This window comes from Nyctereutes procyonoides, unplaced genomic scaffold (assembly GCF_905146905.1).
Source record: "Nyctereutes procyonoides isolate TBG_1078 unplaced genomic scaffold, NYPRO_anot_genome, whole genome shotgun sequence".
NCBI lineage: Eukaryota > Metazoa > Chordata > Mammalia > Carnivora > Canidae > Nyctereutes > Nyctereutes procyonoides.
The window spans coordinates 2,949,088-2,974,636 of record NW_026575035.1 but is presented as its reverse complement, the minus strand read 5'-3'; the positions used below and the strand labels follow the sequence as shown (position 1 = coordinate 2,974,636).

General features: G+C 34.3%; 1 protein-coding gene across 1 annotated transcript in view; it reads right to left on the bottom strand.

The window, feature by feature from the left end:
• Positions 1–25,549, bottom strand: part of IL7 (interleukin 7) — a 45,065-nt gene that overhangs the window by 6,227 nt on the left and 13,289 nt on the right. The window contains exon 3 of the mRNA XM_055318416.1: positions 654–734. Within this exon, the coding sequence (XP_055174391.1) occupies positions 654–734 (81 nt within the window). The remainder of the gene's footprint in view (positions 1–653; positions 735–25,549) is intronic.

Here is a 25,549-nt window from a genome sequence, read left to right as displayed (position 1 = left end):
TTTTGAATTATGAATAGCTGGCAATTAGAAAATAAAGGTTCATATTCACCTCAAACAAGTGTTTCAAATATTTAAAGTAAGAAATTAAAAAGAATTTATGAATATAAAGTGCGATACCATGAGGTTAACTCAGCTACTGTGCGTTTAAAAAAGACAACTGAATATCATACTACTTTCTGTAGAAGGAAATGACACAAACTTTTGTTGTAAGGTCTGTGAATTGTAATATTCCATCAACCAGAGGTAGTAGTTGTTTGACGATAAGCAAATATCAAAAGGAAAAAATTTCAAAGTCCTAAAAGTAAATTATGCCAATGGCTTATGTTTGTGTGTGTTCAAGCAATCACTCTGACAAGGATTTCCCTGCATATGAATGTCACAAATAGAGTTCAGCAGTTCTAACGTTTTCAAAGTGAAAACTGAAATGCTTAAAAAAAATTTTTACCAAACAGGCATAGGGCCTTTTGTAAAATAAAAGTATAGAAGAAGACCATAGTACAATTTAATAATTCAGTGAGAATTGTTTGGTTAGAACCCACAAAAGAATATGTTATTAATATAATCAACATAATTATCTAACAGACATACAAATAATATAAACTTCTATAAAATCAAGCTTGAATGACATATAAATTCCAAATAATTATTATTACCTTATTATCATCACATGCATGTTTTTTTAAAATGTTAGGTTCATTATTCGAGCAATTGGTACGATTTTTTATCATGATGTCCTGTAAAAAGTAATTATATAATAGTATGGTTAAATTGGGGACTTTTCTAATATGTAGCAATTTTTTAAACAACAATGTTACAATACTTGGTATTAATATATGCATTTAAGGAAAATAACTTTAGCATGGCTCAGCTGACCAGGCATAAAAAATAGCTTTCTATAGTTACAGAATAAACAAGAATGTACACAAACCCTCACATATTTAGAGCTTCCCTCAGACTCCCTAATTTAATCCCAGAAATCACGGAGAATCTGGTTCATTTGGAGAAATAGAAGTACCTATTTTAGGAGTTACACTATGTAGACAAAGTACAATAAATTTTGAAATCATGAAGTTGAGATGCATTTAAGAGGTTTTCCAGTGCAGTTGTCACTACAAAACAGCAACATAAGGAATTTACATTAGGATAAGAGAAAACCTCTTGACAGAGAGTGTGAAGTTGAAATTTATTCAGCATTTTTAACAATCCAATTTGTCTGGGATGCTTGAGATAGAACTTTGCCAAGAAACAATGGGATTGAATGTATGTTTTTGTGTTACTGTTATCTAGGAGTAGAAAAGCAGACAATACATGTTCATTTTTCATTTATAAGGAATGTAGAATGTGGGGATTACCTGAATCAAGAATTTAGTTGAGGTATTAAGAAGAATTTCCTAAGGATTCGGATTCTCTTATGCAGAGGATTGGACTAGGTCTATGAAGCAAACTAGCAATTCCATGCTATCAGAACTTCCAGAGGACTTCAAGCAATCTTAGCCTATATGTTGTCATCAAGGAAACAGGATAAGTGGAGTAATGGCAGGATTTAGTCATGGGCTTCTAGTCTTCATCTGCCTCTCAGAAAAGTATGCATTACTCTCTGATCACCTGCGAAAAGTGTAAATGGTTTCTGGGTTTATCCTGACTTTAACTGTATATACTATCTGCTTTTCTGTAGGAACTAGTCTCTGAATATCTGCTTAACCACTCAACACTTATTATCAGCCAGTGTGCGAGGTCCTTGCCAAGCCCCGGGAGGGGAAAAAAAAAATTAAGAAAGCACAGTCCTAGTTTCTTGAGCCTTTTGATAAAAAGGGGAAGATGCTGTGTCATGCCTTGGACACTTTTACATCACTTCTTCCCTTTGTAAAAGTATGATTTGGTAAACAAAATATTTGTTAGTGCCAACCTCCCCAGTCATACTGCAAATATCTCAAGTGGCAAATGGATATATTTTCTATAACTATGCTCATGTTGCCATTATACACACATCTTTGAAAATGTAGTGAAGAATTAACATTCTATTAAATCATCTTCCTATGGATTTCCATTTAATTCAGTGCATAGTCTTTTATCTTTTTTAAATTTAAATTTAATTAATTAATTTATAGTGTTATTTTCAGAGGTGGAGTTCAGTGAATCAATCTGTTGTACATAACACCCAGTGCTCATTATGTCACATGCCCTCCTTATTGCCCATCACCCTGTTACCCCATCCCCTTCAGCAACCCTCATTGGGTTGGTTTCCTATGACTAAGAGTCTCAGGGTTTGTCTCCCTCTCTGATTTTAAACTGTTTTATTTTTCCCTCTCTTCCTCTATGTTCCTCTGTTTAGTTTCTTAAATTCCATATATGAGTGAAATCATATGATAATTGTCATTCTGACTTATTTTGCTTAGCATTAATACCCTCTAATCCCATCCACATCATTGCAAATGGCAAGATTTCATTTTTTATGGCTAAGTAATATTCCATTTTATCTTCTGTCTTCCTTCATCTGTTGATGGATATCTGGGCTCTTTCCATAGTTTGGCTGTTGTGCACACTACTGCTATAAACATTGGGATACAGGTGTTATTTTCTGGTTATCTTTTGAAGGGATGCAAAATAAATGAGATTATTTTTCAGCCAATATCCAACTCTTCCCTCTACTCCATCAGAGAATGTATTAGTTTCCTAGGGCTACTGTAGCAAATTACCAAAAACAAGAGAAGTTTATTCTGTCACAGTTCTGGACTTCAGAAGTCTAAAAGGAAGGTATTAGTTCTTGATTCTAGGGCAGAATCCATTGTTTGCCTCTTCTTTCTTCTGTTGGTTACCAGCATTTTTTGGTGTTCTTTGGCTTGTAGCCACATGGAACAGGTCTCTGCCTGCAACTTCTTCACCTTCTTCTTTATGTGAATGTCAAATCTCCCCCCACCTTTCTTTTTTTCCCTTCCAAGATTTTATTTAAATTCCATTTAGTTAACATACAGTGTAATATTAATACAGGCATAGAATTTTGTGATTCAACATTTACATACAATACCTGGTGCTCATCACAAGTGTCCTGCTTAATCCCTACCATCTATTTAACCCAGCCCCCACCCCTGCCCACCTCCCTTCTGGTAACCATCTGTTTGTTCTCTACAGTTAAGTGTCTGTTTCCTGGTTTGCCTCTTTTTTCCCCCTCTATGTTCATTTATTCTGTTTATTAAATTCTACATATAAGTGAAATTATATGGTATTTGTCTTTCTCTGACTTATTCAGCTTAGCATAATACTCCCTAGCCTTATCCATATCATTGCAAATGGCAAGATTTCATTCTTTTTCATGGCTGGGTAATATTCCTGTGTGTGTGTGTGTGTGTGTGTGTGTGTGTGTGTGTGTGTTATGTATACACCACATCCTCTTTATCCATTCACCAGTGGATGGACATTTGGGGTCTTTCCATAATTTGGCTATTGTAGATAATGCTGCTATAAACATCGGGGAGCATGTATCCTTTCAAATCAGTATTTTTGTGACCTTTGGGTAAATACCTAGTAGTGAAATTGCTAGATCATAGGAAATTTCTATATTTAACTTTTTTGAAAAAAACTCCATACTATTTTTGAGAGTGGGCTGCAGCGGTTTGCATTCCCACCCCTACTTTTCTCTTATAAAGACACTTGTGATGGCATTTAGGGCCCAAATATATAATCCAGGATTATGTCAAAACTCTTAATTTAATCATATCTGCAAAGACTCCTCTTTCCTATAAATTAAGAAAGATTTGAACCTAGTATCTATAATACTTCTCCTATAGAGAAGTATTTCCCTGCCCTTTGATTTTGAGTTTGATCAAAAGACTATGCTTTGGACAGTGGATATTTGCAGATGGGACAAGAGCAGAGGTTTGAAATGTATTTGCATAACTGAATTTGGATACTTGTGTTCATGTCTTTCAACATGAAGAGAGTAAGTCTCTAATAGCAGCTTATTCATTATCTATTACTATATAATAAATTATCACAAAACTTAGTAGCTTAAAACAACAAACATTTATTACTGAATACTTTCTGAGGGTCAGGAATTTTGGAGAAGCTTAACTTGGTACTTCTGAATCTGTGTCTTCCATGGGGCTGGAGTCAAGATGTTGGCCATGTCTGTAATCATCTAAGGCTTGACTAGTGGATCCACTTTCAAAAAGCAAGATTGTTGCAAATGGCAAAATTTCATTCTTTTTTTGTGGTGAATAAAATACCATTATATATTTATGTACATATATAGCTCCATCCATGTCATTGCAAATGGCAAGATTTCATTCTTTTTCATGGCTGAGTGATAGTCCAGTTTGTGTGTATGTGTGTGTGTGGGGCAGTGTACACCACATCCTCCTTATCCATTCATCAGTCAATGGACATTTGGGCTCTTTTTAGAATTTGGCTACTGTAGATAATGCTGCTATAAGTATTGGTGTACATGTATCCCTCTGAATTAGTATTTTTGTATTATTTGGGCAAATATTTAGTAGTGCAATTGCTGGATTGTAGGGTACTTCTATTTTTAACTTTTTAAGGAAAACCTACTGTTTTCCAGAGTGGCTGCATCAGTTAGCATTCACCAAGAGTGCAAGAGAGTTCCCCTTTCTCCATATCCTCACCAACACCTGTTGTTTCTTGTGTTGTTGATTTTAGCCATTCTGACAGGTGTGAAGTGATATCTCATTGTAGTTTTGATTTGTATTTCCCTGATGATCAAATGGTGTTGGGAAAACTGGACAGCAACATGCAAAAGAATGAAACTGGACCATTTTCTTATACGCAAAAATAAGTTGAAAATGGCTGAAAGACTTAAATGTGAGACAGGAAACCATCAAAATCCTGGAAGAGAACACAGGCAGTAACCTCTTTCACATCAGCCATAGCAACTTCTTACTAGATATGTCTCTGGAAGAAACAAAAAGAAAAATGAACTATTGGGACTTCATCAAAATAAAAAGCTCCTGCACAGTGAAGGAAACAATCAGCAAAACTAAAAGGCAACTGATGGAATGGGAGAAGATATTTGCAAATGACATATATGATAAAAGCTTAATTCCAAAATATATAGAGAACTTATAAACTCAACACCCAAAAAATGAATAATCCAATTAAAAATGGGCAGAAGATATGAATAGGCATTCTTTCAAAGAAGACATACAGATGTCCAACAGACACATGAAATGATGCTCAACATCACTGATAAGGACTTTTTAAATAAAATTCCAAAAGAATGAGTCACAAAAGAAATAATTGATAATCTTAATTAAAATGAAGACTTCAAAACACACATATATATACATATAAATTTCCCCTGATTACAGTAATTATAGTAGCATCCACATTTATATAACAAGATATAAAATGTATGTAATAGCACTGTGTATATAATAATTACATATTACATTTACATGCACATACACATCTCTTTGAAAACAAAGTTTACCAAATAAACTTTTTTAGGGGCTGGTTTATTAAGGCTGTTCACATAGATAGGCAAGGAAGGAATCAACAGAAGATTAGTATGCTATCATCTAATGACTGCATCTGTGATTACCCTGCAGCCACAGCAACTAATTAAGAATCTAAGTGTTTTTTAAAAGATGCCATTCCACCCAGGGGTAATTTTTTTACCTAGACAAGATGAATACCAATACAGGAATATAACATTCTTTTGTCACACAAGGTCTCATAAAGTGGCTCAGCATACATTCTAACAGTAGACTCCTGCCTTACCTATGTCAACCCTCTAGAAATTTTTTATTTTTTATTTTTTTAATTTTTTTAAAAAATATTTTATTTATTTATTCATGAGAATACACAGAGAGGAGAGAGGGAAGCAGAGACACAGGCAGAGGGAGAAGCAGGCTCCATGCAGGAAGCCTGATGTGGGACTCGATCCCGGGACTCCAGGATCACACCCTGGGCTGCAGGCAGCGCTAAACCGCTGAGCCACCGGGGCCGCCCCATATTTTTTTATTCTTTAGTTGAGATATAATCGGCATGCAACGTTAGTTTCAGGCATACAACTATTCAATATTTATGTATATTACAAAATGAATCAATAAGTTTAGTTAACATCTATCACTAAACACTTTTTTTTCTTGTGATGAGAAGTTATAAGATCTATTAACAACTTTCAAATATACAATATAGCACTATTAACTATAGTAACCATGCTTTGCATTACATTCCCAGGATTTATTGATTTTATAATGGAAATTTTGTACCTTTTGACTATCTTCACCCCACCACCCCCAGCTCTGTGACAGGCAAAGCACCCTGGAGATAAAATTGTTGCACTTTCAGGCAGCAGTCTGTAGACTGGAGGAGGCAGAAACAATTTTAATTGGACTGAGGACTGAAGCAACATAGAAAGTTAATGGGAAAAGTAAAGAAAAGGGGAATAAAGTTAGTAATAATGATAATATAATTGACTTTTTAAACTTAACAAATATTTTCTAAACAACTCAAAGATTCAGGTGTGGTTCTAGACCCTGAAGATCTGCAGATGAAAAAGTATTCCTATAGTACTTTCAGTCGCAGTTTTCAATGTGTATTTCTGTAAAAGACACAAAGCTTAACTACCTATTTCTCCCTTTCACAGAAAAATCCTTTGAGTTCAGTACTATTAATGCTCCTTTATTACACTGAGATATAATATACAATGTATTTCAAAAGAAAAAACAGAGGCATAAAGAGATTGAATACTTTGTCTAAAGTTACAGTTGCTGGGTGCTACAGTAAAAAATTATGCCTAGGAGATTTAAATCCAGAGCACTTTTTCGTAACTATAATGCTATAACTGCTTTCTTTTGGAATAGTTACATTACATATTTGTTATATAATGGGAATTTTTCAGTAGAGAAGCTAGTGTTTAAAGAAAGAGAATAATAGATAACTAAGTCAAAATTGAGTCTAAGAGGAGGTCGTGTGAAATAAAATCTCAAGAGCATTTTTAAAGTTGTTACTTTTAGATATGTCGTTCTCCAAGACAGAAGAGAATGAGAAGATTGGCATATTTCTAGGAATTTTTGCTTCAGTATTGCCATATATTACATGTAAAGGTCATAAATAGTCTCTTTGTTCTTTACAATAATTTTGTATTAAAATAAAATCTTCTTTGTAGACATCCAGATGGCTAACAGACACATGAGAAGATGCTCAACATCACTCACCACCAGGGAAATACAAATCAAAGCTACAATGAGATACCACCTCACACCTATCAGAATGATTAAAAGTAACAACACAGGAAACAACAGGTATTGGCAAGGACATGGAGAAAGAGGACCCTCTTGCACTGTTGGTTGGAATGCAAACTGGTACAGCCACTCTAGAAAACAGTATGGAGTTTCCTCAACAAGTTAAAAATAGAACTACTCTATGATCCAGCAGTTGCACTACTCGGTATTTACCCAAAGGTATTTATACAAAAATACTGATTCAAAGGGATACATGCACTCTGATGTTTATCACAGCATTATCAATAGCCAAATTATGGAAAGAGACCAAATGTCCATAGAATGATGAATACAGAAGATGTGGTATATATTTTTATATAACACACACACACACACACACACACACACACACACACACACACACAGGAATATTACTCAGCCATGAAAAAGAATGAAATCTTGCCATTTGCAATGATGTGGATGGAGCTAGAGAATATTAATATAAGTTAAATAAGTCAGAGAAAGAAAAATTCCATATTACAACACTCATGTGAAATTTAAGAAACAAAACAAACAAACATGGGGGGGAACAAAAGAAAGGCAAACCAAGAAACAAACTGTTAACTATAGAGAACAGACTGATGGTTACTGGAGAGGTGGGGCCCAAGGGGATGGGTTGAACAGGTGATGGGTACTAAGGAGGGTGCTTGTGATGAGCACTAGTGTGGCATATAAGTGATGAATTACTAAATTCTACACCTGAAACTAATATTGCACTGTATGGTAGCTAGCTGGAATTTAAATAAAACTTTAGAAAAGAAAAAGATTCTTCTTTGTAATCTTTGATAATACTTCTGAAGTTTATTTTATTTATAGGGTGACCACACACCCCAGTTTTCTGGGACCATTCTGGATTGTACAGAATGTACAGAATGGCAGCCTATTGGTCAGCTTCCTCTTGCATTCTTAAAAGTGTTCTAGTGTGGGCAATAAATTTTTTTGCTCACCCTATTTGTATTATGCTACTTAAATTTTTGGTTTGTATGGTATAGAGTTTTCCTATCTTTTTTATTTTTTAATTACTTTGAACATAACTCAAAAATACTTTTTAATGTCAAATATATTACTTGCTGCCACTCTTCAAACAATACTGAGATGTATGATGAAAAGCTTATTTCCTCTCCACTGTCATCACTAGAATCACCCATCTGAAGTAATTAATATTAGCAGTTTGATGAAAATATCCTTCTTGCTCAAGAAAACCTATGTATATATGTAATGTGCATATAAGCATACAAAATTTACTCATATATATGCATATATAGGATATATGAAGATATTTTCCTTTGCCATTTTTTAACAAAGGGTTCATAGTATACACCTTACTCTTCCTGTTATGTATTATTTATACTTTATATCGTGACTATCATTCTTTTTTTTTTATAAATTAATTTTTATTGGTGTTCAATTTACCAACATACAGAATAACACCCAGTGCTCATCCCGTCAAGTGTCCCCCTCAGTGCCCGCGTGACTATCATTCTAATGGCCAAATATATCTAGAACGATTTTTCATAACTGTATTATAGTCCATATTCAGTGTCTTCTACAGTTTACTCAACAGTTTTCTTAATGATGGACAGTTAATATTTGCTCCTATAAACAATGCTACCATCGGCATATTTGTGTGTCTATACATATACATATATATGTGCATACTATCCCCTTTGAGATGAATGCTTGGATTTCCGTAGAATTGTTTCCCTTCACTGAAATTTGCTGAAGACAATGGAATATTCATTTTTTAAATGATTTATACTTTGACCAGCAAATAAGGGAGCCCATTTTGTCACATCCTTGCCAGCAACAGATGTCATCAGCCTTTAATATTTTTACCAATCTTGATATGCCAAAATCTGTGCCTCATTGTAGCTTGAATTTGCATTTCTATTACTATTAGAAAACTAGCATCATTTCATTTCATTTCACAATTTGCATTTCCTTTTATATTAATAGCCTGTTCTTACCCATTCTTAGGTTGTTTGTCTTTTGATAATCAGTTTGTACACTTTACATAAGAAATATTTTTAAACTTTCTCCTTTATTTCAGTTGTATCTCTTGTATAATGCAAGAGATATTTTTGTACAATTTTTCTTTATTTCAGACTTTAATTCATATTTATTGTTAGATACTCATTATGTTTTTATGCTCCATTTCATTTGTTTTGTAATTTTGGTATATAAAAGATAATTCTTAAAAAGTATTTTCTAAAAACCTATTAGAATTCTTTTCTTTCTCAATATAAATGGTAAACATATCTATTGACCATTCTGAAATGCAAAGAGGGATTTATTGCCGTTTTTACTTTCTCAGTCCTTTTGTAACCACGTGCTTCGCATATTATTAGTTTTTAGGGAAAACATGATATTGTTGTGTTTCTATATTTGTAATAACTATCTAGACATCACCAAACAGTTCAGTATTTAATAGTAGTTCATTTTTGTAGCATCATATTGAAATATATTAATTTCTTGTTTAGCTGGACTAATCTTGCAGTCACATTTTTGTTGTGGTTGTTTTAGGTAAGGATGTTGTATCCTTACTGAGCTCTGTGCATTATTTCCCTTGGCACATTGATTAAAATTTGCCTGTATGTAGGATTGCGAATTCCTACTCTTGTTATTATAAATCTCAGTAGAGATTGGTCAATTGGAGGTAAAAATGGGTGAAAATTGGAGGGTAGCCTAATTTTATTTTCCCATATTGTAAACCTTTTCTCTTTATTCTTCCAGGATGATGCTTCTTTGAAAAAATTCTTATGATATATACCAGTGCTTGTCTCTTATTATTGTTGACATAATCAACAGACCTTATTTATATATACATATATAAATATATAAAATACAGAAACAGATCTCTCTTCAATTCTAGAAGTTTTGCTTCTATTTCATCTGTTACTTTTTTTTCTTACAATATGCAGAGTTACATAAAGTCTTTGCCTTTTCTTTTGGGAGATCTTTATATGTGTGTCCATGTAATGATTACAACATAAAGTTGCTCTTCTTTTGTACACACATGTTATTATAATATAAGCCTTTATCTTCCTAACTGGTTGAGATAAACTCTCATTTGCCATGTTATTTCTGAACGTTCTCGTGGTATTTTCTAAAGTGTACTCTAATAACTCCTCAGTTCTTCCACTTGATCTCCTCAACTTGCTGTCAAGATCTTCCTCTAGAGATAATATTCATGAATTCATCACTTTCTTGGGTAAAGCAGTTTCTCTAGTGACAACCAGTAATGTTTCCCCTCTAGCTGTGGAGAGGAATCATAGCCTTTTGTGTCAACACATTTTTCTGGCTCTTGGAACTCCAAACACTCCCATTGTAATGAACATTGTGTTCTCCTTCCATATCTTATCAATTCCTCTCCTTCTACATTATTTAGTAGTCATGTGATTTCTGGGATTTAATCCACTCCCACTTCTGGACTGGACTTTAATTGGTCTAAGACTCAGATACTAAGTCAATAAGAATTATCTGATCTTCCTTTCCAAAGTAATTGGCTCAAGTAACCAAGATCCAAAGCATTCAGGTCCTTGGTATTCTACTGGCATAACAAGTGTTTCATAGGTAATCTAATAAAAATATAGCTATTTCCTTGATTAATTAGTTATAGACAACAGAGTGATCATTCCTCTGGATCTGAAAAAAGCAATACACCATGGTTGCTACTGTCAAGCCACAGCATGAAGCCAAACGACATGCAGAGAAATGTAGGTTGTAAAGAACTATAAAAAAATGAAGCTGATAGATGAACAGATAAAAAAGATATGGTATACACACACACATGTACACACACACTGGAATATTACTCAGCCACAAAAAGAATGAAATCCTGCCATTCTCCACAACATGGATTGACCTACAGAGTATTATGCTAGGTGAAATAGACAGAGGACCAATACCACATGATTTCCTTTATATATGGAAAACTAAAACAATAAAACAGAAAGATTCACAGATACAGTGTGTTTCCTGTATCTGTGAAATAGAGGTGGGTAGGCAGGTGAAATAGAGGTACAAACAGGATTAAGAGGTACAAACTTTCAATTATAAGATACTCATGGAACTATAATGTACACTACAGGAAATATAATAATAATATTATAATGACTTTGTATGGTAATACCTGGCAACTAGACTTATGGAGATCATTTCACAATGTATAAAAATATCTAACTATTATAATGTACACCTGAAACTAACAGGATATTTTCTGTCAATTATACTTAATTAAAAATAACCAATAAATACTCTTTAATGTTGCAGTTCATTTATGTTTAGTTTTCTACTACTTGTAAGTGAAAGCATACTAACTGATATAACTTCTTCAGCCTGAAGGACTTCATAACTAATAATCTGGACTCTGGCTTCTCTAAAAATAGTCCCCCTTCTGATGCAGCTACTCTACCAATGAAAATCTGTGGCTTACTCTTACTCTACCTTTGCACAGTCACCTTTAGCATTAGAAGAGTTCTCTAGAGTCCTCTTAACTGAGATTTTTAGAGCAACTATTTCTAGTTCCAAAGAGAGGAGGGAGTTCCTCCTCCTGTATTAAAAAAAAGAAAGAAAAAGAAAAACACCCCCAAAACAGTCACATTTCTTATCCTCCCAGGCATGTCTTCTTCTTAGAATGATTGATAGTGCAAACAATACCGAACACAACAACAATCACCATCACCATTACACTCCAAAATCCCAGACAAAGCAGATCACCATAGATTCACAACAGACTAAGTGAGAAAACTAATGATAGGCAGAGCTAGCATACAAACACAAGTTTGGCCCAGTTACAAAGCTTATGCTTTTTCTACTACACCAGGGTTGTCATCCATGTAATGTGAACTTAATTAAAAATCTTTAATCACCAAAGTTTAATAGAAGAGTTGAGAATATAACTTCTAGCCAGAAACCTAGAAAATATATTATTTTCTCAATCCTAAACCCTATCTATATGATATAGCTTATAATATTTTTGTTTGCTTATACATTAATTTATCTGCCTACTTAAAAAATTTACTGGATATACATATATAATATATGCATATTCATATTTATGCATATATTATAAAGTGATAAATGCCTTAATAGTAGTCAAGATAAAATGCTATAAAAGATTACTTTTGACTGGTCTTATGAATGAAGTATAACCTGAGCTTAATATTAAAAGGTAGTTAAATTTGAGTATGTGAATATTTGGGAAGAAAGACAGGGGAAATAGACAATTCCAGAATGAGAGAACACAGATCAATGGCACCATGGTACAAAAATGTGGGGCTCCCCTGAGAAATAGTAAGTAATTTGGTTTGATTGTGGTGTAGAGAGTGTAAGGCGCAATGTGGAGTGGTAAATAGGCTAGAAATGAAGACTGGGAGCAGAAAGACTAGAAAGCATTAACTTTCTAAATGCCCAGATAAGGTATTAATCCTGCATTCAGCAGACAGTGAGTGGTAACCTGTGTAAAGTTGTTGCACAGGAATATAGCATGATTTCAACTCTGCCTTATGGTGATCAGTACGTGTTGGGAAAGTATTCACAGAGTATTCATGACTGTGATGCTTATCTACTTTGCCCAGGGATGCAAATTAGATGGTGAGTAGATGTAAATTATGAGAGAAAACCTGTATGAGGAGGTAGATATAATTCATATGAGAAACACAAAAGAATTAGAAGGAAGGCTGTAAGAATTCTGTCTCACTGGAAATGTATGACTGGGGTAAGTTCCACTAAATAAAGATTCTGACTCCAATTTGGAAATATCTTATTAGGTAGACAGGCATTCTTTAATTTGGAATAGTCACTGTGAAACAAATGACACAGTAATCAACTCCAAATGTATAACCATGTCCTATATTTTCCATCAAAAAAGTAGGAGAAAAATATATGTATATAAGACACAGTACATATATGCTCAGCTATGTTTGTCTTGTCTAACATTCTGGATTTCTCTATTCCACTTGTTAGTAAAAATACCTCTATAAAATTTCTTTGCTGAGGCTCAAAGTAAGAAAAGTCAAACAATCAGCAACATTCATTAAAAATACTTATAGTTCTGTGAACGCAGAACAAAGGAGGATACTACAAAAGGATAATGAATAAATCGTAGTTATTAAACCCATCCTTTATCTTGTGTGAAATTATACATGTATTGGATGCCTTTTTTGGAGGTGATATATATTTTCTATTCATGGAAGCCTCTCAGCATTACCAACACACCCTAGGTACATAACTTGCTATTTTCCTCGTTCGTGTTAATAAAAGTATGGTTATCTAAGATTGGAGATATGAAACTATGTTCCAGGAACTGTATGACTCAGCAATTGGCATATATCTCTAAATATCAATATTCAATATCAAATACGGGCACTGAGTAGTCATTGAAACCTGATGGCATATCCACCTGTGGTTGGTATAGTGCCACAGATCAAAAGTTATGCACATGCTACTCTGGGTGTGTAGGAGTGCTATTATGAGATATATAGAAAAGTTTCATACATGGCAGGCATTCTGTTTCTTCTAAATAGACCAAAATCCTACATGCAATGTAAAGAACACTGAAACAGAGGTGTGGATAGCTGGATCGGAACATTCCACTATTGGTATTAAATAATTTCTCAGCAGTAATGAACCTCAGAAATTATGTAAGCCAAAGTTCTAGTTTTATGATTTATAAAAGTGAGGCCCTATAGCAGTTAATTGACTTAGCCAAAGTGCCAAACCCAAAGTAGCAAAACTGGGACTCTGACCTTTTGGTCAGATAATAATAATTTATATATATATATAAATTTATAAATTATATAAATATATATAAATTTAAATAAATCTTTATTTCCAGACCAACAATCTCCCTATAACAGTATGCTGACATGATGTAGCTTCTCCTTGACTTACCTCATCTGTAAAATGAGTACACTGAACCTGTGCAGTGGTTTTCCAACTCCCTGTTCCCTGTAATCCTGGAATTTATGAAATGACTCAGAGGCCACTGAAAATAGGCATAAGATAATACAGAACACTTAACGCTCAAGGCCTCACTGGAGTTCTGTGTAAGATTTATTTGAAGAAAAATTCATGGATAAATGAAAATTTGAAAACCACAGTTTTATTGATAATCCACTTCTAAGTTATAAATGCAAAATCATCATTTATACATTTGAATTTTAATAAAATTTCACTCTCATAAATCAAGCAATTTAGAGCCATTTAAAATATTAAAGGTTTTTATTTGATTCTTTTTTTTATATATAAATTAATTTTTATTGGTGTTCAATTTACCAACATACAGAATAACACCCAGTGCTCATCCCGTCAAGTGTCCTCCTCCGATTCTTTTCTTAAGGGTGTGAAATAGAAATTTAGAAGCCATTGTCACATAAATATTATTTCTAACATAAATAAGATTATAGAACCATCACTTGTTGAATGCTTACTAAATTCAGTGATTATTTCATCAGCCTTACATATATTCATTTTATCCAAATAATAACCCAATGAAGTGTGGGCACTAATTTCTATCCTCATTTTAGAAATAAGGAAACTAAGGCATAAAAAGGCTAAGTAATTTATCCAATGGCATATAGCTAGCAATTGGCAAATTTAGATTGAATATTCACATAGGGTCTATTGAACCATGACATAAATAGGTTCATTCTAAAGTTCTCACTGTTTAAACCCTATCTGTGGTCTTTTATCTTTATAAACTACACTCTTAACCTCATAGTGCTCGACACCAATGATGGTCATTGATTTAATAACCTGCATAAATAATCACTATTAATAGAAAGCAACGGAGGCTCACATATAGTCATTACATGATCTACAACATCTATAATATCTTGATTAGATACTTGACCCAGATTTACCTTTATATGCATAAAATTGATTTTATTAAGCTTATATTGCCAAATCTAATATGACCTAGATCTGGATTCAAAACAAACTTAAAAATTACCAATATAGTAATGCTCACAAAATTGCTATTAAAGCATAGGAATATTAGAAACACCACTGTCCTCAAAGACAAAAGCCACAGACTTAACACAACTCTGGCCAGATATGAGTAAACCAAGTTTTTACAATAATAGGCACCTATAAAAAAAGAACTCTGAAAAACCCTTCCTCCTTCACTAGGACAGACTTTGTAATCATGTTGTGGTGCTAGCATTCATCCCATTGCCCCTACTTGGAAAAGTGCCTTCTTTTTCTAACTGCTGGGGGCTATTTCAGTTCCACTACTCCTATGGAATCTTGCTTTAAGAACCATATGATCCTCTCAATAGATGCAGAAAAAGCATCTGACAAAGTACAACATCCACTGATGAAAAAAAAAAACTCAACTAAGTAGGGATAGAGAAAATATACCTCAACATCATATAAGAAAAACCCACAGCTAATATCATCCTCAATGTTGAAGAACTGCGAGCTTTTCCTCTATGATCAGGAACAAGACAGGGATGTCTACTCTTATCATTGTTACTTAATATAGTACTGGAAGACATAGCTTCAGCAATCAGACCACAAAAAAAAAGAAAAGAAAGGAAAGAAAGAAAGAAAGAAAAGAAAGAAAGAAAGAAAGAAAGAAAGAAAGAAAGAAAGAAAGAAAGAAAGAAAGAAGAAAGAAAGAAAGAAAGAAAAAGGAAGGAAGGAAGGAAGGAAGGAAGGAAGGAAGGAGAAAAAAAGAAAAGAAAAGGCATTGAAATCAGCAAGGAAGAAAAAGAACTTTTACTATTTGCAGATGACATGATATTCTATGTAGGAAACCCAAAGGACTCCATCAAAACCTTGCTAGAACTGGTACAGGAATTCAGGATAGTCACGGGATACAAAAATCAAAGGACAGAAATCTGTTGAATTTCTATACACCAATAAAGAAGCAGTACCAATTGCACCAAAAACTATATGATACCTAGGAATAAATATAACCAAGGAGGTAAAAGGTCTGTATTCTGAAAATTATAGAACACTGATAATAAAAATTGAAGATGACACAGAAATGGAAAAACACTCCACTCTATCAAAATGCCATTAGCATTTTTCACAGAGCTAAAACAAACAATCCTAAAATTTGTATGAAACCACAAAAGACCCCAAATAGCTAAAGCAATCTTGAAAGAGAAAAGCAAAGCTGGAGGCATCACGATTCTGGACTTCAAGTTATATTCCAAAGCTGTAGTCATCAAGACAGTATAATATTGGCACAAAAACAGACACATAGATCAATAATAGAACAGAATAGAAAACCCAGAAATGAACCCACAACTATATAGTCAATTAATCTTTGACAAAGCAGGAAAGAATATCCAATATCCAAGAAAATAAGACAGTCTCTTCAATAAATGGTGGTCGGAAAACTAGACAACCACATGCAAAAGAATGAAATTGGAACTCTTTCTTACAACACACACAAAAATAAGTTCAAAATGGCTGGAAAACCTAAATTTGAGATAGGAAACCATCAAGATCCTAGAAAAGAACACAGGCAGTAGCCTCTTTGACATTGGCCATAGCAACTTCTTACTAGATATGTCTCTGGAGGCAAGGGAAACAAACTATTGGGACTTCATCAAAATAAAAAGCTCCTGCACAGTGAAGGAAATAATCAACAAAACTAAAAGGCAACTTATGGAGTGGGAGAAGATATTTGCAAATGACATATCTGATAAAGGGTTAGTATCCAAAATATATAAAGAACTTCTAAAACTCGACATTCAAAAAATAAATAATTCAGTTAAAATATGGGCAGAAGACATGAATGGACATTTTTCCAAAGAAGACATCCAGATGGCTAACAAACACCTGAAAAGATGCTCACCATAACTCATCATCAGGAAAATACAAATCAAAACTACAATGGGATATCACCTTATATGTGTCAGAATTGCTGAAATTAACAACATAGGAAATAATAGGTGTTGGCAAGGATGCAGAAAAAGGGGAACCCTCTTGCACTTTTGGTGGGAATTCTAACTGGTTCAGCCACTCTGGAAATCATTATGGTGGTTCATCAAAAAAGTTAAAAATACAACTGCCTTGGGGTGCCTGGGTGGCTCAGTCATTTGAATGTTAACTCTTGATTTCAGCTCAGATCATGATCTCAAGGTCATGAAGTTGAGCCCCTCATCAGTCCTCATGCTTAGCATGTAGTCTACTTGAGATTCTCTTCCTCTCCCTTTTCCCCTTCCCCTACTCTCTCTAATAAATAATTAAATAAATAAATAAATAAATACATACATACATACATAAATCTATCTTTAAAAAAAATAGAACTCCCTATGATCCAGCCATTGTACTACTAGGTTTTTACTCATATACAAAAATACTAATTCAAAGGGATAAATGCATCATGATGCTTATGACAGCATTATCAACAATAGCCAAGTTATGGAAGAGCCCAAATGTCCACGACTGATGAATGGATAAACAAGATGGGTATATATTTACAATGAAATATTACCCAGCCATAAAAAGAATGAAATCTTGCTATTTGCAGTGATATGGCTGGAGCCAGAGAGTCTACCTTTTCTTCAGCCCACTGAAACCTAATATAGTCAATCTAGTACTTGGCCCCTCATATTCTCTCATTGATAAAACTCTATGAGGCCTAAAGTTGAAAGTGATATATAAAGTTCAGGCAAGTAGTAAGGCAGTTATGTATGCACACAGACAAATTCATGTTTAGTGCATTTTTAATTGCTGACTATCATATGTGTAAGATAGTACATAATCATTACTGCCTATTAACCTTGAGATTGGTGAGTGATTAAAACTCCTAAAATGATCAATATGCATGCATTGGCAGGTTTGCAATCAGTTCTCCAGATCTGTGTAAAATCGCCAACTTCTGTTCCTTAAGAGCTCAGTCAAACATTTACTAAGCTCTATTATAATCTTCCAACTCAAAGATGGATCATATACTCTCTAAGAACTCTAGTGACTGAAGGGAAAGTTACAATTTTTTAAAAAAGATTTTATTTACTTATTTGACAGAGAGAGAGAGAGAGAGCAAGCACAAGCAGGGGGGAGCAGGAGAGGGAGAAGCAGGCTCCATGCTGAGCAGGGAGTCCAATGTGGTGCTCGATCCCAGGACCCCAGGATCATGACCTGAGCGAAAGGCAGACGCTTAACTGACTGACCTGCCCAGGTGCCCCAAAAATTACAACTTTAATAGGGCTTTGAAGAATGGTAGGTCTTAAAGAGGCAAATGAAAAGGAACAAAATCAAGCTTCAATCAAGCTTGGAGTCCAAGGTTTTCAATGAAATATTGTATGCATTTATAAAATGTATTTATAAAATACATATAACCATAAAGTGGTTATACATAAGCTGTTAGGTATTGAACATGAGTAAAAAAAGACCAGTCTTCCAGACTAGGTTCCAATCCCGTGGAGTTCACAGTTTTGAAGGAAAGATTCTTCAAAAATTACAACACGGGGATAATGCTGATAATTACAGTTAAGAATGTTCAGAGAAAGCAACTAATTCAATATTGTGAGCTTGGGAATTGCATTAAAAGTCAGTGGCCCTTTGTGAATTGAGCTTAGGTGGAGATTTGAGTGTAGCAAGTTTGGAAGTTAGGCTGTGATCAGATCTTGGAAAGCCTTCCATGTCAATCTGAAGAATGTTGACTTGTTTTTCTAGGACTAGGTGATAGGGAGCCATTGAAGACTTTTAAACTTCAGAATGGCAGAACAAGATCTGGGCTTTAGAAATTCAATTCATATAGCTCATGTAAAATAAACTGGAAATGGGAAGCACAGAGAAAGATGGGTTATTTCAGCCTTCAGGGTTTACATATGGCAGCTGATGTCCTCTGAAAGTTTAGGACTGTGTGACTAATGATATTGTCATTTAATAATTTTTTGAACACATAAAAATACAATGTAAAACTTGAAGATTGTTAAAATGTAGTTCTTGCACTAGAAACAAGTAAATGGAAAGGCAGTTAATACTGAGTGGATAGAGGGGCAGAGGGAGAGTCTTAAGCTGACTTTGGCGCTAAGCGCAGAGCCCAACACATGACCAGTCTCATGACCCTGAGATCATGACCTGAGATGAAACCAAGAGCTGGATGCTTAAACGACTGTACCACCCTGTGGCTCCCATGATATGCCCCCTTTATTTTGTTAATTCTATTTTTTAAGCCATTTTGGGGGAAATCTTCCTCTATCATAGGTTATTTTGCTGTTCCACTTGATGATGGGTTTTCTTTTGTAGGAACAGTAGTCCATAAATTGGCTCATTATTCTCTGGGGTGTTTCTGTATGGTTGTCATGTTTTCATCTTAATTTTACAGGGAACCACTCTATGCTGTTATTTATTTGACCCCATATGTCCCTTCTCACCTATCAGAGAACATTGTCTCTTCCCAGCACTTCTGGTGAGGCCACTACTGTGGCCTTGTCTATTCCATAATATTTTTTTTATAAAGATACTTCTTTATTTCTTTTTAAGTTTTATTTTTTTAATTTTTATTTATTTATGATAGTCACACACACAGAGAAAGAGAGGCAGAGACAGGCAGAGGGAGAAGCAGGCTCCATGCACCGGGAGCCCGACGTGGGATTCGATCCCGGGTCTCCAGGATCGTGCCCTCGGCCAAAGGCAGGCGCCAAATCGCTGCACCACCCACGGATCCCTATTCCATAATATTTTCAAGTCCATTGTGGGTTTTGGTGAGCTGCCTTTCTTGGAAAGAGTGTGCTCACCTGGCCATCAAGATTCCCTTCCAATTAAGAATGGAGCATTACACCTTTCATAGAGACTAAAATATTCAGGGAGTGATCTGTCCACTTCACTTGCCTTTCCCCAGCAGACATTTCCACTGTCTTCCTCCAAAATGGAGTATTAGTGAGATTTTTTTTCAAAATTTTGACCACTTTTGCCACCATCTTTAAATGAGTTTTCTATAGCTGCCATAACAAATGTCCACAAACTGAGTGGCTTGAAACAACAAAAATATATTCTCTGGAGGCCTAGATCCAAAATCAAGGTGTTGGCAGAATTCCATGCTTCTTTCCTAGCTTTTGGAGGCTACCAGCAATCTTTGGCATTCCTTAGCTTATAACTGCATAACTCAAATCTCTGTCTCTGTCTTCACATGACTTTTCCTCTGTGTCTTTTCTCCTGCTCTTCATGTCTAATGTCCCTTTTCATTGGATTTAGGACCCACCTAATCCAGGTTGATGTCATCTTGAGACTCTTAATTATATCTGCAAACACACTTTTTCCAAATAAGCTCACATTCACAGGTCCCAGGTGCACAGAGCAATTGGGGTGCCACCATTCTGACCACTATACCACCTATATTATTATTTTTAGAAGGGTGTTGATGTAGGACATGCTGTTAGTCATGTGGGTTCCTGAAAGATCTTTCACATTTGGGGGCTGTCCGTTTTCAATGACTTTTTTTTTTTGTATAAAGAAATGTCTTTTCATTAGTTTAATTCTCTTATTTTATACTTTTGTATGGTTTTAGGTTCCCAACTTTAGCTCCTTTCAATGTGCTTCAATCTGTCCTCTCACCCAGCAGTACATTTTAAATCATGAATACCAATAATACATATACCTTTAGACTCTACTGTGTGATCATCGAAAACAGTATGTTAAAGCTCACTACGAAGGTTAGAACATTTATAATGTCATTTCTTTGTTGTACTGAGATCATAGTGGTTGTGAAAACAGGTATGATAACATGTTTCAGCAGATTGAGAGTACTCACAATGTCATATCTTTACAAATTTTCTAATTAAATTCGCTCTATTCCCACTTGTTAGATTCATATAAATCTCTTTTCACTTTTCTGAATTAGCCAAGAATGTACAGAGTTTATTCAGTGCAAACAGACTAAGTTTTCTTCCATATGCCATGTAGACAAAACAGGACTATGTGATCCATCCACAGCTTTCTGCTTATGCTTTTTCTTTGTCTTTAATTTCTGTTGCAAATATGAGGTATTGACACAGAAAACCAGTGCAACATAGTCATGTTCTTGCTGGTCCAGATATGTGTATAAGCTCAAGCACAGGCCTAAGGTCCCAAATTTATAATCATTGAATTCATACCTGTATGCCTAGCATTGTCTCCAGAGACATCCACCATGGCAGGGTACTCAAATCCACAAGTGGTCTCAATCCTTACACTCTTTTCCAGGGGTAAACTTTCGCCCCCAAATATCTTGAACAACAAGTATCTTTTTGGTGTTGAATCTAGGTAACCAGTCAAAATTCTTTTCTCTCATAGTGAATCAGTAGGTATCAGACAGGAACAATTCAGTCTTTCATAAAGAATCTAATATCATGGAGCCTCAGAAAATAAGAGGCTGAGTTCTTAATCTCATACTGCCCAGGAAACTATCTATAGAAATGTAATTATTTCCTCCCTAGCAATTAATTGTACATACCAAGGGATTTTGGATTTGAAGAATTTATGTAGCCATAAAATAAGTGCTGCTGGTCTTCTTTTATTTTTTTAATGAATGAATGAATGGATTTTACTTTGTTTTCATACACTTTATTTTTAAAAACAGCTTTAGGCTTACAGAAAACCTTGAAAAAAGGACACAGTTCAAATATATCCCCCTCCCTCAATCCATTATTTCCCCTTTATTAATATCTTGCATTAGTGTGGTATCTTTGTTATAGTCCATGACTCAATATCATTACATTAATATCAACTTAAGTTCATAGTTCTTCATTAGGGTTCTCTTTGTGCTATAAAGTCCTATGGGTTTTGACAAATATATGTCATGTATCCACCATTACAGTGTCATATAGGATAGTGTCACTGCTCTAAAATTACTCTGTGCACCACTAATTCATTCCTACCTTCCTCCCTCCCCAATTTCTGATAACCACTGATCTTTTTTCTCTATAGTTTTCCATTTCTAGAATGTCGTAGAGTTGGAATCATATGATATGTAGGCCTTTAAGACTGAATTATTTATTTTTTTTTGGGGGGGGAAGACTGAATTCTTTCACACAATATGCACTTAAGGCACCTTCATGTCCTTTTGTGGCTTGACAGCTCATTTCTTTTTATCAGTGATTATATCCCACTGAATGGATATGCCACATTTTGTTTATCCCTTTACCTGCTGAAGAATGTATTTGCTTCCATTTGGGGCCAATATGAATAAATAACACCTTTATAAACATTAGCATGACAGTTTTAGTGTGGACACTAGTTTTCAACTCACTTGGATAAGTACCTAGAATCATGATTACATGGTATGACTATGTTTAACTCTCTAAGAAACTGCCAAACTGCCTCCCAAAATGGCTGTACCATTTTGCTTTCCCATTAACAATGAAGGAGAGCACTTCCTCTGCATGCCTGTCAGCGTTTGATGTGACTTGTTTTAGTCATTTTAATTATGATAGATTTTAGACATTCATCAGATGTGTGGTGCTACCTCACTTTTAATTTACAATTCCCTAATGACATATGATCTTGAGCATCTTCTCATATGTTTATTTCCTATGTATATGTCTGTCTTATTTGGTGAAGTGTCTATTCAGGTATTTTGACCATTTTTTTATTAGATTGTTTCTATTGTTGTTGAGTTTAAAGGTTTTTTTTTATATTTTGAATACAGATATTCAGATGTCTTTATCAGATATGTGTTTTGCAAATATTTTCTCCCAGGCTGTGGCTTGTTTTTTTATTAACAGTGTCTTTCTCAGAGCAGAGTTTTGTTTTTTCTTTTTAAAGATTTATTTATTTATTTTGGGGGGTGTTAAGAGAGGCAAAAGGAGAGGGAGAGAGAGAATCTCAAGCAGACTTTGAGGGTGGAGCCTGACATGGGGCTCAGTCCCTAGAATTTGAGATCATGACCTGAGCTGAAACCAAGAGTAGGATGCTTAATTGACTGAACCACCCAGGCACTCCTCTCAGAGCAGAGTTTTACTTTTTAATGCAGTTCAATCTTATTTTTTTATTTCAAGGATTGTACTGTTGAGTGTTGTATCTAAAAAGTTATCACGTTTCAAGGTTACCTAGATTTTGTTCCTATTTTATTTTCTATGAGTTTTATAGTTTCTGTTTTACATTTGGATCTATGATCCATTTTGAGTCAATTTTTGTGAAAGCTGTAATGTCATTTGTATGTGGATATTCGAGTGTCCCAGCACTATTTTTTGAAAAGACTATCTCCAATTGAATTGGCTTTGATCTTTCTGTCAAAGATCAGTTCACTATATAAATGCTGGTTTCTTTTGGACTTCCTATTCTGTTCTGTTGAAATGTCTATTACTTCACCAATATCACACTACTCTGATTACTTTAGCCTTATGATAAGTCTTGAGTTTAGATAATGTCAGCACTCTGTTTTCTTTTTCAATACTATGTTGGCTTTTCTGGGTCTTTTGACATTCCATGTGAATTTAGAATTTGGTTGTTGATATCCACAGAGTAAGTTCCTGGATTTTGCCTGAAACTGCTTTGATCAAGTTTGAAGAACTGATATCTTAATGCTATTAAGGCTTCCTGTCCATGAACACAAAATATCTCCAGTTATCTGGTTCTTCTTTGACTACTTTCATTAGGGTTATATCATTTTTCTCATAGAGATATTGTACATATTTTATTATAAAATAATAAACAAAATACCACAGACTGGGTGGCTTAAACAACAGATGTTTATTTCTCACAGTTCCAGAGGCTGGAGAGTCCAAAATCAAGGTGCCAGTCTATTTGGTTCCTGGTGAGAACACTCCTCCTGGCTTGCAGAGCCATCTTCTCACTGAGTCCTCATATGATGGAGAAAGTTTTGATGTCTTTTCTGATTCAAAGGCACTAATACTATCATAGGGGTTCCACCCTCATGACCTCATCTAAGCCTAATTACCTTCCAAAGTCCCACCTCCTAAGACCATCATATTGGAGGTTAAAGGCTTAAATGTATAAATATTTGGACATTCAGTCCATAACAAGTGAGATCGCCCACATCATGAAGGGTAACCTGTTTTCCTCATAGTCTATTGATTTAAATGTTAACATATAAAAAATACCTCTATAGCAACATCTACACTGCTTTTTGACCAAACAACCAGGTACCGTACCTGGCCATGCTGATACATAAATCACAATAATATTCCTTTATTATCCTTCTAATATCCATGGGATTAGTCGTAGTGACATTTCTTTTATTTCTAATATTAGAAATTTGCATAATTCTTGTTTTCTTGGTTAGCCTAGCTAGAGAAAATTTTACCAATTTTATTATTTTTTTTAAAGAACCAGATTTTGGTTTCACTGATTTTTTTTCTACTAATTTCTTGTTTTCAGTTGCTCTTCTAATTCTCATTTCTTTTCTTCTTATTAATTTAGTTTTAATTTGTTCTCTCTTTTCTATTTTCCTAATGTGGAAGCTTAAATGATTGACTTACATTTTTCTTCTTTTCTAATATATGCATTCAATGCTCTAAGCTCTGCTTTCACTGTGTCCAACAAATTTTATTAATGTGTATTTTCATTAGTTCAAAATATTTTTAAATTTTCCTGAGAGATTTTCTTTGATTTGTATGTTATCTAATATGCTGTTTAATCTCCAAATATCCCATCTATTTTTCTATTATTGATTTCCAGTTTAATTATGTTTTAGTTTGAGGACTTCACATGACTTCTATTTGCTAAAGGTTCATTAAAATGTGTGCAATGACCCAGAATATGTTTGAAACTTGGTGAATATTCCATGTGAGCTTGCAAAAAATGTGTATTATGCTGTTGTTGGATGATGTACTGTATAAATGTCAATTAGGTCCAGTTTTTATAGTGCTTTTAGTTCAACTATATGCTTACTGATTTTGTCTGATGAATCTGTCAATTACTGACAGAAGGGTGTCGAAGTCTATAATTATAATAGATTTATCTATTTCTTCTTGGAGTTTACCAGTTTTTGCTTGACAAATTTCGATATGGTGGTTAGGAATATACATTAAATATTGTATGTTTTCCTAAATAATTTACCCCTTTATTATTATTTAATGCCCTTACTTTACTTATTACTTATCTCTGATAGTCTTCTTACTGTGTTTTTTGTCTAAAGTAAATATAGCTACTCCACCTTTATTTTGATTAGCAGTAACATGCCTTATCATCCCATATTTTTTTTTTCATCCCATCTTTTTTACTTTTTTTCATCTTTTTTACTTTTAATCTACAGATATCTTTATACTTAAAGTGAGTTTCTTATAGACAACATATAGTTGGCTCTTCTTTTTCTTTTTTCTTTTTATCCACTCAGCACGTCTCTATCGTTTAAGTAGTGTATTTTAATTTCATTTTTATAGCTAAAATAAAGTCAT